Source organism: Cnephaeus nilssonii (genome assembly GCF_951640355.1).
Source record: "Cnephaeus nilssonii genome assembly, chromosome: 13".
NCBI classification, from domain to species: Eukaryota; Metazoa; Chordata; class Mammalia; order Chiroptera; family Vespertilionidae; genus Cnephaeus; species Cnephaeus nilssonii.
In genome coordinates, this window is record NC_137084.1 from 74,462,099 (window position 1) to 74,476,266 (window position 14,168).

Sequence of the window (14,168 nt, forward strand, 5' to 3'; positions counted from 1 at the left end):
AATGTTCCAAGATTTGAGTGTCTGAAAATAGTATAAATTGTCCCTAGGATGGCAACTCTGTCACTGAAGATGTCCTATTGTGTGATGGAAAGGTGGGATGGAATGGATGGCTCTCGAAAATCAAATGGCTGTATGGAATGTCTAAAGAGGTTCAATCCTGGCATCCCATGTTTCTCTGACCAATGCCAAAGGGGAACCTATGGTCTTAGGCTCATTCACATCCTGGTTGGACCAGCCCAGATATTTACAGTTCTGATTAGCACACATCCTTACCCAAGTCATATGCTTTCCATTATGATAAAAGTCATATTTTATTACTAGAGGCCCAGTGCATGATTCAATCATGCACCTGGTGCACCAGCGGGCTGGCTGTCCGCGGGTGCCCCAGGCCTTCCGAAAGCCTCCGGCGCTGCGGAGGCTTTCGAAAGGCCTTGCGCCGGAGCAGACAGCCGGCCGGGTCCCCTGCTTTGGCCTTTGATCGCGGGGGACCCGGCCGGCTGTCCGCCCGTGCCCCAGGCCTTCCGAAAGCCTCCGGCAGCCATGACACAGACGCTGGCCCAATCAGCTACCCCGGCCACCCTGAGTCCCGCCCCCTGCGCCTCCTGCTGGCCCAATCGTGGGCGTAGCGGAGTGATGATAATTTACATATTACCATTTTATTATGTAGGATATTATCTTTTCAAAAGACAGTGTCCAAAAAGAAAAATTAGTGATTTCTATTGTGCAATGAAAATGCTGGTTCTGTATGCTGTACAGATATAGATTAGTTCCTTTTTAAAGAAAGTACTGGTGTGGTTAATTAATTCAAAGTGGGATTTGTCTGAAAAACTTTATATAGCAAATATTTGACCATATAATTAGGGCAACATCTTCTCAAATATGATGATAGATTATAGTTATTAGTTTTTTCCAGGCAAACCTTATAAGCCAGATGCTCAGAATGTAGCCTGTTTTGATTATTAATGATTTGAGAACAGTCATGGCTAAATGTGTATAAAGGTTCTCTCAGAACAGATTGCGGAAGTTTGTATTTAGAAAACCTAATCCAAAAACTAGCTTCGATTTTAACATGTCTGTAAGTTATAATTTTTATTCTACCTAGTAGGTAATAAGAAATCACATATGTTAGTTTTAACTTATAAGTGAAAGTATGAATTTCAAAGTCTACTTTAATAAAAATTTGTTTCTTTTTGTGAAATTGATACTAGATATGATTTTGTGGAAGTTGAAGATGTATCTGAAACCAGTACCATTATTAGAGGACGATGGTGTGGACACAAGGAAGTTCCTCCAAGGATAACATCAAGAACAAACCAAATTAAAATAACATTTAAGTCTGATGACTACTTTGTGGCTAAACCTGGATTCAAGATTTATTATTCTTTTGTGGTAAGTATCTTAGCCATGCTGCGATTAAAAGAAGAGACTGGTTTCATGAAGTATAGAGATCATTTTCTATGATTAAACACAGTGCTGTGAGGGTGAAGGAATTTTATTAATTCCCTTTGGTATACTTTGTTCCTACCGATAGCCAAAATGGTAGAGCTGTTTTTAGTAAGGAATACCATTTTGGATCTATGAAGTCAACTCTTGGGCCCATTTTGAAACACACACACACACACACACACACACACACACACACACACCAAAAAAAAAAAAAAAAAAAAAGATAACATAGTGAATAGAAAAAGTAAAATGGTTTATAGTAAAGCAGTTACTATATTACCTTTGATTCAATTGAAGCAAGATAAATGTATAGCCAGATAGAAGGTGAGAGTTGAGCCACTTAAATTTGAAAGTTGTCTGTGAATTTCTGATCACATAAAAGGGTCCTAATGATTTTAGTGTAAATGATCACTCAAACTTGGGAAGTGTCTGTGTTATAATCATAGAGCCTCAGAGATAGCAAGCATCTTAAAGATCATAAGGTGTATTCAGGACCCAAGAGTTGGATTCTTGTCTACTACACCCATGCTTGTTTGTGGTATCTCCTCTACTAAAACGCCTCAGTAGTTATTTCCAGCTTTAAGTGGTTCTGACTGTTAGAAAATGTTTAATGTTTTATCAAACCAAAATTGACATTGTAGTTAATTCTACTTGTTGGGTCACATACAATCACAGCCACTTCTTCAGTTAATCAGTCATTCATAAAACAGAATAAAGTTCCTGCTCATTGTTAGACAGTCTCATAGGTACAGTAGATACAAAGGTAAGCAGGACAGACAGGTTCTTGACCTTCTCCTGGAACTTATAGTTTGATAAATATAACAGTTAAAAAGGGGTAACCGCCCTGGCCAGTATGGTTCAGTTGGTTGGAGTGTTATCCCATACATGGAAGGATTGCAGGTTTGAGGCCCAGTCGGGGCACGTGTTTCTCTCTCACATCAATGTTTCTCTCTATCTCCCTTCCTCTCCCTCTAAAATCAATAAGCATAAGCTTGGGTGAAGATTTTAAAAAAGGGGTAACAACTGAGAATGATGAGTATTAAGACAGAAGTACTGGGTGTGATAGGTCTAGCCCAGGAGAGGGCAGAATAATTTTGTATATATATATATAGTCTTAAATATTCCTGAGTCCTTTAACTGTGCATAGTATATTGTCTTTTGTTCTCTCAGCAACATTTTCTCACTCTCATTCAGTTTGTTTCCATCCCCTTTCAAAACGCAGGTGGCAATATAGACCACAGTACTATATATTGAATGAATTCGTGGGGTTTTTCCTCTTATGAGTTAAATTTAGAATAGAAACAAATCTTGCTTTTTGTAAACTAAAGTGTTTTGGTTTTTTTTTTTGCGATATTGGGAATCATTGAATACTAAATGAATTCTACATCAGAACCTTGTAAATGAAGGAAATAGCATGTGGTAACACTGTTCCAGTTTTAATTTGAAAATAATCCATCAAGCATGATTTATATTATTGCAAACTCATGCAGTGCGGCTCAGCATTAAAATCGAAGGGGGAGCCTTTGGTCTCTACATTTCTTTGCTTTTTAATGTGTTCAATGATGCATGTGTTCTCAATTGTTCATGAAAAAAACAGGTTTGGCATGTGATGGATAGGCTTAACGAAGGACCTCCCCCGTCTCCTTTTCTTCAAGCACTATTAGTGTGAGTTTGTATACTTTTTTATGAAGCTTTGGTTGTGACTAAGTTGAATGGTCCATAAATCATTTAGAAACACCCCAACACTAATACAACGTCTTTAAGGCAAAGTAATATCTTCTTATAGAAAAGGCAGTACAAGTATGACTTTAGGGAAGGAAGAGTACTCCTGTTTGAGGAGTAGTTTTGCAGTATGGTGGAGGCTCACCACTCATCTCCTAGCCAGTGGGAAGTGGAATTTTGTGCAGTCTCTGTGGTTTGAATGCAAACTATTTGGCATCACTCCACTCACTCATTCACCTCCACCAGGAGCGACCTTCAATTATGTTTTTTTAGAAATGTTGATAGTATAACATTTTTGTGCATTTCTCTACTGGCCACGTGGTCTGCATTGATTGAGAATAATCTCAGGCTCTCTTTCCACTCCTGAAAGGCTTCTGGCACAAAACATGATCAGTTAGGGTCCACGCGCATTTGTGGCTGAATTCCAAGAGGTAGAATGAGCTTAACCTTCAGGAGTATATAGACTCCAGACCTATGTGATTTTTTTATTTTATTAAACTCTTCCATTTGAGTCTTGCTCTGTAGGGACAGAAGGTCAATTTCGGCTTGGCCAATGTATTGTGAAGATCATTTTGTTCATGTTTAAAGTTTACTTGGAGAGACAATAAAGCAGAGTTTTTTAACTCAAATGTATAGAGTCTGGGCTTAAAACTCAAAATGGGCCAAGTGTGAATTGACAGTTAGAGAGTGGGATTGAAAATGGCAGGTCTTCTTTAAGTCTGTAAATAATGAGTTATAACATGTATTGAAGGACCATAAAACCTATAGGGGTTAGAGGCAGCTGTTATGCAACTGCAGGCTTAAGGAGTGCAATGCAGTACCATCTCACGCCTGTCAGAATGGCTATCATCAACAAATCAACAAATGACAAGTGCTGGAGAGGATAAGGAGGAAAAGGAACCCTCATGCACTGCTGGTGGGAATGCAGACTGGTGCAGCCACTGTGGAGAACAGTATTGAGTTTCCTCAAAAAACTAAAATTAGAACTCCCATTTGACCCAGTGATCCCACTTCTAGGAATATATCCCAAGAAACTAGAAACACGAATCAGAAAGGATATATGCACCCCTATGTTCATAGTGGCACAATTCACCATAGCTAAGATTTAGAAACAGCCTAAGTGCCCATCAGCAGATGAGTGGATTAAAAAACTGTGGTACATCTACACAATGGAATACTATGCCACGGTAAAAAAGAAGGAGTTCTTACCATTTGCAACAACATGGATGGAGCTGGAGAGCATTATGCTAAGTGAAATAAGCCAAGCAGAGAAAGATAAATATCACAAGATCTCACTCATTTATGGAATATAATGAACAACATAAACTGATGAACAAAAACAGATCCAGAGACAGAGAAACATCGATCAGAACGTCAAACCTCAGAGGGAAGGTAGGGGACGGTGGGAGTAAGGGGAAAAGATCAACCAAAGGACATATATGCATGCATATAAGCCTAACGAATGGACACAGACAACAGGGGGGTGAGGGCATGAATGGGGGTAATAGGGGAATAAGGACACATATGTAATACCTTAATCAATAAAGAAGTTTAGCCGAAACCGGTTTGGCTCAGTGGATAGAGCGTCAGTCTGCGGCCTGGAAGGTCCCAGGTTTGATTCCGGTCAAGGGCATGTACATTGGTTGCTGGCACATCCCCCGGTGGGGGGTGTGCAGGAGGCAGCTGGTCGATGTCTCTCTCTCATCGATGTTTCTAGCTCTCTATCCCTCTCCCTTCCTCTCTGTGAAAAATCAATAAAATATATTTTAAAAAATAAAATAAAAAAAATAAAGAAGTTTAAAAAAATAAAAAATAAAAAGATGTCAAAATAAATAAATAAAGGAGTGGTAGGTGCTAGGGAAATTGAACCTTAGAATAGTTTTTGAGAAGTCAAGTGCTCTTGAAAAATGGCAGGTGGCTATTGGGATGAGTCAAGATCAGCTCCATTGGGAAGTCTTGCCTCTCCCTTGCCTCAGTGACTCTCCGCGTACAAGGACTTCTGACACTGCAGGTTATAGGTGTCTAGGGACACAAGAGCCTCTTGCACAAAAGTCACATCTCCATGGTCCATGTTTATAATGTTTTTGGAATACCAAGTCCAGTTTTTCATCAAGTTTTCACAGTGATGGCGAACCTATGACACGCGTGTCAGCACTGACACGCGTAGCCATTTCTGATGACATGCAGCCGCATGCCGAGGATGAAACATTTGCTGATCCTGAGGATGAAACATTTGCGACTAGAGTCTTGGAGTTAGTTTTTTCCTCAAAGTGACACACTACCCGAGTTATGCTCAGTTTTTTGGCGAAGTTTGACACACCAAGCTCAAAAGGTTGCCCATCACTGGGACTCTAGCAAAATGTGGAAGACAGAGATAATATCAATATCATTTACTTTTGGTTGAGAATGATTCTTATATTACAACTAGAGGCCTGGTGCACAGATTCGTGCACTGGTGGGGTCCCTCAGCCTGGCCTGCACCCTCTCGCCATCTGGGACCCTTCGGGGGATGTTGGACTGCCTGTTTCAGCCCACTTGCAGGGATCAGGCCAAAACTGGCAGTCTGACATCCCCGGAGGGATGTAGTAGTGTGCAAAGTGGCAGACGGTCTGGGAGGAGCCCGAGCCCGGGCTGGGCTTTGCACTGCTCCTGCTCATCCCAGCCCCACTGCGCCTGCAGCCGCAGCCCCGCCGCTCACTAGCGCTGCAACAGAGGTGGGAGAGGCTCCCGCCGCCGCAGCTGCACTCACCAGCTGTGAGCCCGGCTTCTGGCTGAGCAGCGCTCCCGCTGTGGGAGTGCACTGACCACCAGGGGGCATCACCTGCGTTGAGTGTCTGCCCCATGGTGGTCAGTGTGTGTCATAGTGACAGGTCAACCAGTCACTTAGGCTTTTATATATATAGATTTTGTTTCATGTGCTTAGAATTCAGTATCTACCTTTTTTTAGAGCACCTATCACAGTCTCTCCTGGGGTAAGGCAGGTACTACAGCCACATAGGACCAGGCTGTGCTGTAAAGATCATTTTGGATTGAATAGGGTTTCCCTTGGTACTAATGGTGTGATATTAAACAAGTTTCTTACCCTTTGCTTTTATATCTGTAAAATGGGGATAATAATTAGAGTTGGTGTGAGATTTTAAAATGATCACAAATATTTAGCATAGCACCTAGGATATAATAAATTTTATCAATAAATAATAGTGATAATGATCCTACCTTTACCATCACAAATGGTGTATATATCTTTCTTCCAGGTAATTGGTAATGAATTATTTGAGAGTAGGACAAGTATCTTATTCCTGTGGGTATTTTACAGATTGCCTTGTTTATCTATGGCTAGATAGCGCATTTGTTGAATTGACTCTTTTCTGAGAATATATGATTTATAATAAGGATTGCCTAACTTCATTTTCTTGCTCACCTGTTCAGCCTTCTATATATATATATATATATATATATATATATATATATATATATATATATATATTATTGATTTTTTACAGAGAGGAAGGGAGAGGGATAGAGAGCTAGAAACATCGATGAGAGAGAAACATCGACCAGCTGCCTCCTGCACACCCCCTACTGGGGATGTGCCCGCAACCAATGTACATGCCCTTGACCAGAATCAAACCTGGGACCCTTCAGTCCGCGGACCAACGCTCTAACCACTGAGCCAAACCGGATTCGGCATGTTCAGCCTTCTTTTGTGATTTTTGCTCCATTGAAGAGAATAGACATTTTCAGAGGCCATAATTAAGCTAATATTATCAAATGCTTGATAGCAAGATATAATTGTCTAAGTAAATTAGGCTCTCCCACCTCAAATCTGTTTTTTTTTTTTTTGGTTATGAATGGATTGATATTTTTATGAAGGCCATTTAGTAGATTATTGGAAAGGTATCCAATTACAAGGCTCCAAAGTATGATGTGCAAGAAATGAGCAGCATAAGTATGAATTTCAGTTCTACTGCTTACCGGCTGAGGGCTCAATTTTTCATCTATAAAATGATGATAATATTACCTAAGATTAAATAGATGTGGGGATTAAATTAGATAACTTTTAAGGCACTATGCCTAGATAAGTTATTAATTACTCAAATGTCTGCTGCTCTTATTGTTATCATTATCATTGCTATTGTCATGAATGTACCAGGCAACCAGTGAACTTGCTGGACCTGTACACAAAGCCCAGTGGTTAGTGTGTACTTGTGCACATGTACAGACACCTCTGACCATGATCCACTTCCTCCATCCAACTTAGAAACATTTTATTGTAACAAACACAAAAAGTTGTATATGTTTAACAGAAGGCATATTTTCAAAATTCAAAAGTAAAAAAATCAAGGTATTTGAAAGTTACTCAGAAACTTTCTTTCTGTATTAACAAGCTAGTTTATTTTCTACATAAACAAAAACACAGTTTTATCAGGCCAGTTACTTAACTATGTATCTATGCAGTTTGAATTAACTTCAAGTGGTGCAGTTAGATTTCCACTGAGATTAAAATTCTACATGAATCATGGTTTTGCATTATAAATAATTATTTAAAATAGAAGAAGATGGAGAAGAAGAAAAGAAGAAAAAGGGGAAATAGAACCAGGGAGTTGAATAAGAAAATATCTCAATTATAACAACTTTTGCAGATTCTTTTTTATTATTATTACTGATTTGAGAGAGAGAGAGAGTGAGGAAGAGAGAGAGAGAGAGGAACATCAATTAGTTGTTCCACTTATTTATGCATTCATTGGTTGCTTCTTGTATGTGCCCTGACCAAAGGCCAAACCCATGACCTTGGCATTTTGGGACGGCACTCTAACCAATTGAACTACCGGGCCATATCCTTTGAAGATTCTGGGTTTCCCTAAAACTTAGCAGTTAATGAAACAAAATCTGATAGGCAAGACATCCTCATTTGCCTACCCTGAGTTTTGAAAGACAGCTAGAGAATGAAGGAGGACCCCATTTACTTTTCTCTATAAAATGTGTGAGAATTCCATCTTTAATTGCATAGTCAGGAAAACTTAGGTGAGTGTTTGGAGCATCCACTGGTGTTGCAGCCACGTCAGCCAGGACTGTAATAGAGCTAAGGACAGCCAAATTGGGGATCCTCACAGCAGAATGTGTGAAAGTTTATTCCTTTCACAATCATCCTACTGAAGATTGGGAGCTATAAGGGCTACAATATTGTTATTTATGTGCCTACTGTGAGGCAGACCAGCCACAACCCTGGAGATACAGAGTTTCTACCCTCAGGATCTTGCATGGTAGTGGGAGGAAAGAGACAACAAACACGTAAGTAAATGTCCCCCCAAAATGTATGCACACTTTAACAGCTGATTCTATTACATTTTTAATGTGAAATGTATTTTAATAAACACTTCTATAATTATTCAAAGTGTGTATACGTTTTTTTGGGACATGCTCTAGGGTAGTAAGTACTTATATACAAACAAATTAATTGAAGTTCAGTAAAGGCCAGAAACAAGGTAAAAGAGAGCAGTGTGATGGAGAATGCCTGGGAAGGGGCTCAGTCCAGCTAGAGAGTCGAGGAAGACCTGCGCACGTAGCCTTGGAGTTGAGACCTGAAGGGTTAGGAGGAGGCACCCGTGAGAAGCTATGCGAGAAGAGTGCTTTAAGCAAAAGCAAAGCAAATGCTAAGACCCTGGAATAGAAAAGAGATCTCTTTCCTTTGAAAGTAATAAGTATTTTGATTTCTTAGGACTTAGGCTGCTGGAAGAAAGCAAACATAAGAGAGGGAAGTAGAGCAGTCCCTAACCATTGTCTCACTCAACAGTGAGAAAGGAGATTTCTTATGCCTATCTCAGCCCATCCCTATTTTGAGTATCTCTCGAGTTTTTTAGTACTGAGACCTGATAAACTTTTTTAGGTAGCGAAAACCAGAGGGTCAGCTAAGGCCAGATACTTAAGAAAGTATTAGTAAGATATCAAATGAAGTCTAAGGCAGAAATAAAACCAGGGTCAGACAGGAGAGTAGAGCAAGAGAGGCAAATGCATGCTCAAAAATTCCTAACTAAATGTTGTTGCACTAGGCCACCAACCTTAAGAGCTTCAAAGGGTGTTGGTTGAAGCAGGTAATGTCTCATTGTTGCTACATTTTATAGGCAAGGGTAGATAAGTGGTCTTATTTGAAATTTTACAAGTGTTCTAAAATTTCATCCATTACAGAGATCATTTTAATGGATTAGGGGGTCTCATTGGGTAAGTTTAATGTATCAGTTATTTAATCAGATTGCTTTCCTAAAACCTGAATACATAATGAGAACTTTAATAGAGTTCATGAGATAGGCATAGGAAAATTTAATATAGTCTTGGAGCAAAGGATAATTTAACAAAGTGTATATATAGCCAGGTCTAGAAGCAAATGGTAGTGGGTAAGCAGAATGAAGAGGAAGTGGGCTCTTGCAATAGGGAGCAGAAGAAGCGGAGTTGGATTTTAAAAAAAGGATTAAGGGAGAAGGAGGAGACAAGAAAGTGAAGTGGAATGAAATCCTATGATAATATTATTTGGCCCTGTCTCATTCAGGGCATTGTTGCTAGTTATGCATTTGTTGCAGTGGATTAGTCAACAGACATTTTATTGAGCACCTATTATGTTCCATGCACTATAATACATATTGGATATAGAGTAGGGGACAAAACAGCCAAGGTTCCTGCCATTATAGAACTTATAATTTGGCAGGCACAGTCCTAATGATGGTGGTGATGATAATGATGATAAATCCTATATAATAAAGAGATAATATGCAAATTGACCATCACTCCAATACACAAGATGGCCACCCCCATGTGGCCAAAGATGGCCGCCCCCATGTGGACACAAGATGGCTGCCACAAGATGGCCAGCAGGGAAGGGCAGTTGTGAGCGACCAGGACAGCAGTGGAGGGCAGTTAGGGGCAACCAGGCCTGCAGGGGAGGGCAGTTGGGGGGGACCAGGCCAGTTGTGGGCAACCAGGCCAGCAGGGGAGGGCAGTTAGGGGCAACCAGGACTGCAGGGGAGTGCAGTTGGGGGGGACCAGGTCTGCAGGGGAGGGCAATTGGGGGGGTCTAGGCCTGCAAGGGAGGGCAGTTGGGGGGGACCAGGCCTGCAGGGGAGGGCAGTTGAGGGGGACCAAGCCTGCAGGGGAGGGCAGTTGAGGGGGACCAGGCCAGCAGGGGAGGGCTGTTGGGAGCAACCAGGCCTGCAGGGGAGGGCAGTTACGGGCAATCGGGCTGGCAGGGGAACAGTTAGGTGTTGATCAGGCTGGCAGGGAGTGGTTAGGGGGTGATCAGGCTGGCAGGCAGAAGTGGTTAGGGGTAATCAGGCAGGCAGACAGGCGAGCAGTTGGGAACCAGTAGTCCTGGATTGTGAGAGGGATGTCCCAGATTGGAGAGGGTGCAAGCTGGGCTGAGGGACACCTCCACCCCCACACCGGGCACAAATTTCATGCACCAGGCCTCTAGTATATTATAAAATAAAATTTTAAAAAAATACAGCATCTAACTCTTTGGGTTTTGTGAAGATTAAATACATGAGGCAAAGTATATGAAGTGTTTAATGCAGTGCCTAGCATATCATAAATAATCTGCTGCTACTGAATTGTACATTGTAAGTACCCTGATTTTAAAAATATATAGAATTTAGACCTTCAGCATCTTAGAGATCTAGTGTCTAGGCCAACGCTCTTATTTTACAAGTGAGGCAATGAACACAGATTAGGTGACTTTATAAATTAAACAGTGAACCCAGAGAGGTTATATGTTTGTGGTGGTCACAGAGCTCACATATACATGTTATCCATGAGATATAAAGCTGTGGATCAGCTTTAAAGAAAAATAAGATACCTAAAATTTTGCATACAATTTCAGGGAGCCCCCTGAATCTCATTTATGATGTCCTGTGAGTCTGTCAGACGTGGTAAAGAGCCCCACACACACTGCCGCTGCGTGCCATCTGACATTTGGAATGTTTTCTGCCATGTTGACAAGCACGTGTTTGAAATAATACTTTACTACTGTAATTAATTTTCCTCGTAAACCCTATCTGCTGATCACATGAGCAGATGACTCCCCATGTGTGAAGCAACATGTGCAACTTTGAGAGGGATGCTGTTCGATGACACCTGGACAGTGCAGTGTCCTTGTTTATCTAGAATTTCATTACACAAGCATGCTACAAGTAAACTTTCACTCTTGAAAACCAGAAATATGTAGTGATTTTAAATGATTGTGCCTCTTCATATACATATAACTTTCTATAACTGTGCTCTTTGATGTACTAATATTTTGGTAAGTCAAGGAAATGAGGAAGAAAGAAAAAGAAAAAAGAAAGAAAGGAAAAGAAGACAGAAGAAAGTTATTTGACCATATTAGAAAATGGCTTGCATATTAAAGATATGCCTCAAAGAGCAATATTTCTTTCTTTAAAATCTATGAAGTGAACCTCAGTAAAACAAACAAACAAAACAAAACAAAAAAACACCTCCACCTAATGTTCACTTATAAATTCAACAGGCATTTCAGAGAATGTACTGTGGATAAGAAGAAGAAGAAAGCAATAGTCCTGTGAAGGAGAAACAGTTATAAAATGCTGGGAATGGCAGTGATAAAATGTGAATGTAATATTCTGGGCGCACAAGGAAGAGATTTACTTAACCTCACAAAGGTGGAGATTGCTGGTGTAAGGGAAGCAAAAAACTTTTTTCCCCTCTACCCTCTTAGGTTCTCTCTGTCTGGGACCCTGCAAATTAGACTGACCAAAGACAGGTTAACAAGAGAAAACAAACAGAAGTTTCTCTTTAAAAATTGATTTTTAGAGAGAGGAAGAGAGAGAGAAAAATCAATGTGAAATTGATTGAAAAATCAAGGCAACATTGATGGGTTGCCTCCTGCAAGCCCCCTACAAGGGATGGAGCAAGCAACCGAGGCATGTGCCCTGACTGAAAATTGAACCAACAACCTCCCTGTGCACGGGACGATGCCCAACCAATTGAGCAACACTGGCCAGGGCCAAACAGAAGTTTCTTAATACCAGTGTATGTCATCACACACATGGGAGCACTCAGTGCTGAGTAACTCAGAGCGGTGGTTAGAAGTTAGGCTTATATAACATCTAACAAAGAATAAAATTGTTTTAGAGAAATGACAAGACAAAGGAAAGGGACTTAGCGTTTCTAGGATAGCAAATTGTGGAAAATATGTAGATTAGATGGATATATGAAGAAACAAACAAAAGCCAAAGGTTAGTTAGTGAGGTTTGTTATATGTATTCCTATTGCCTCTCTAGGCTGAGAAGGGTCTGGAGTTGTCTGGTGATTAGCATCTGTCCTTCCCGGTAGAGAAGGAAGGGAGGAAACCTTTACAAACGTATGTTCTTCTGGGTCAGTGGTTGGCAAACTGCGGCTCGCGAGCCACATGCAGCTCTTTGGCCCCTTGAGTGTGGCTCTTCCACAAAATACCACGGCCTGGGTGAGTCTATTTTGAAGAAATGGCGTTAGAAGAAGTATAAGATTAAAAAAAAATTTGGCTCTCAAAAGAAATTTCAATCGTTGTACTGTTGATATTTGGCTCTGTTGACTAATGAGTTTGCCAACCACTGGTCTAGGTAGTTAGCAGGAGGGCAGAGAGCTTTTTCTATATCTGCTTCTTAACTGCCTTCCGCTTAAAATAACCCCATTCTAACGTGGCGTAGTTGGGGTGGCATATTTGACTACCCTTTATTGGACTGAGTCAGAGAGGAAAGAGCACCCTGGGAAGAGGGTGTTGCCTAAATAAAGGCATAAAGTCAAAACAAGCAGGGTGTTTCATATCCCGATGACTTAATTCAAAGTGTTGCTGGTTAAGGGGTACTAATAACCACTTTATTTTTGCCATTAGAAAAGAGCTGCAAAAAGCCAAAATATCATCAGAATAGCAGCTTTATTAATGGTGGTTGAAGAAATGCCAAAGCTCAGGACTCTCTTGTAAATCTAGAGTAATCAGATTTTGGCTGGGACCCAAAGCTAAGTGGGGTGTATTATTATGGTGATGCAGTTTCAGACCAAAGGATTATTTTGAGGGGTCTGGAGTCTATAAAACAGACTTGGGATACGCTTACACACCCCTCTCACTGCATGGAAGATCACAGTCTGAGGGCAGCCAACTCCAAACCCTGCTAATCCTAACAGATGGCCCAGGGAATTGGAGGAGCGTGGACACCCTTCCCAATGGCTGGAGGCAGAAGCAGGCAGCTCAAGAGAGAAATGCAGAAATGGGGTGGGGATAGAGGAAGGGAGGGAGGATGGAGGAAATGATGAAGGGCAGAAATCCATCATGAAAGAGAACAAAGATGTTGATGTCTCCATATCTGTGGGCTGAGGCAGGGATATGGAAGAAAGGCTTTCCTCTTCTAAGTAAGCAAAGAAAGGCCCCTGTGCCCATGGCATCTAAGCCCATAGTGATGGTTATGCCTTGATTTTCCAATCAGTCATCTTTGGTAAAGGTTTTGAGAACTTAATCCCACCTACTTATGGTTCTGAGGAGAGCTAGTTGACCTGCTCCATCTCTCTAAGAATCAGATATTCTGAGTGGCAAGTTGAAGATCCCTGGAACTTTGAGGAAATTCCAGTCTTTTCTTTAAGGTGACAAAAAGGAATTAGAAATCAATCATAGCCTTGGCCGGTTTTACTCAGTGGTTACAGCATCAGCCTGTGGACTGAGGGGCTATGGGTTTGATTCCAGGTCAAGGGCATGTACCTCAGTTGCAGGTTCGATCCCGGCCCAGTCAGGGTGTATGTGGGAGGCAATCAGTTGATGTTTCTCTCTCTCTCTCCCCTTGCTCCCTCCCTCCCTTTCATTCTTTCTAAAAATCAATGGAAAAGTTATTCTCCAGGGAGAATACAAAAGAAATCAAACAATCAATCCTAAAGACAGAACTCATCTAGCCTTGAAAATAACTGTCCTTAATGTTCCCTTTATCAGTGGGAATGTAACAGATTAAGGCTGACCTCTGTTCAACATTGCT

The 14,168-nt window shown here is 41.0% G+C and overlaps 1 protein-coding gene across 2 annotated transcripts in view; it reads left to right on the forward strand.

Annotated features, from left to right (window-relative positions):
* The window catches only part of PDGFD (platelet derived growth factor D), a 232,636-nt gene that overhangs the window by 154,383 nt on the left and 64,085 nt on the right, over positions 1–14,168 (forward strand). For both annotated transcript variants that reach the window (XM_079787023.1, XM_079787022.1), the window contains exon 3: positions 1,209–1,389. In XM_079787023.1, coding sequence (XP_079643149.1) covers positions 1,209–1,389 — 181 coding nt within the window. The remainder of the gene's footprint in view (positions 1–1,208; positions 1,390–14,168) is intronic.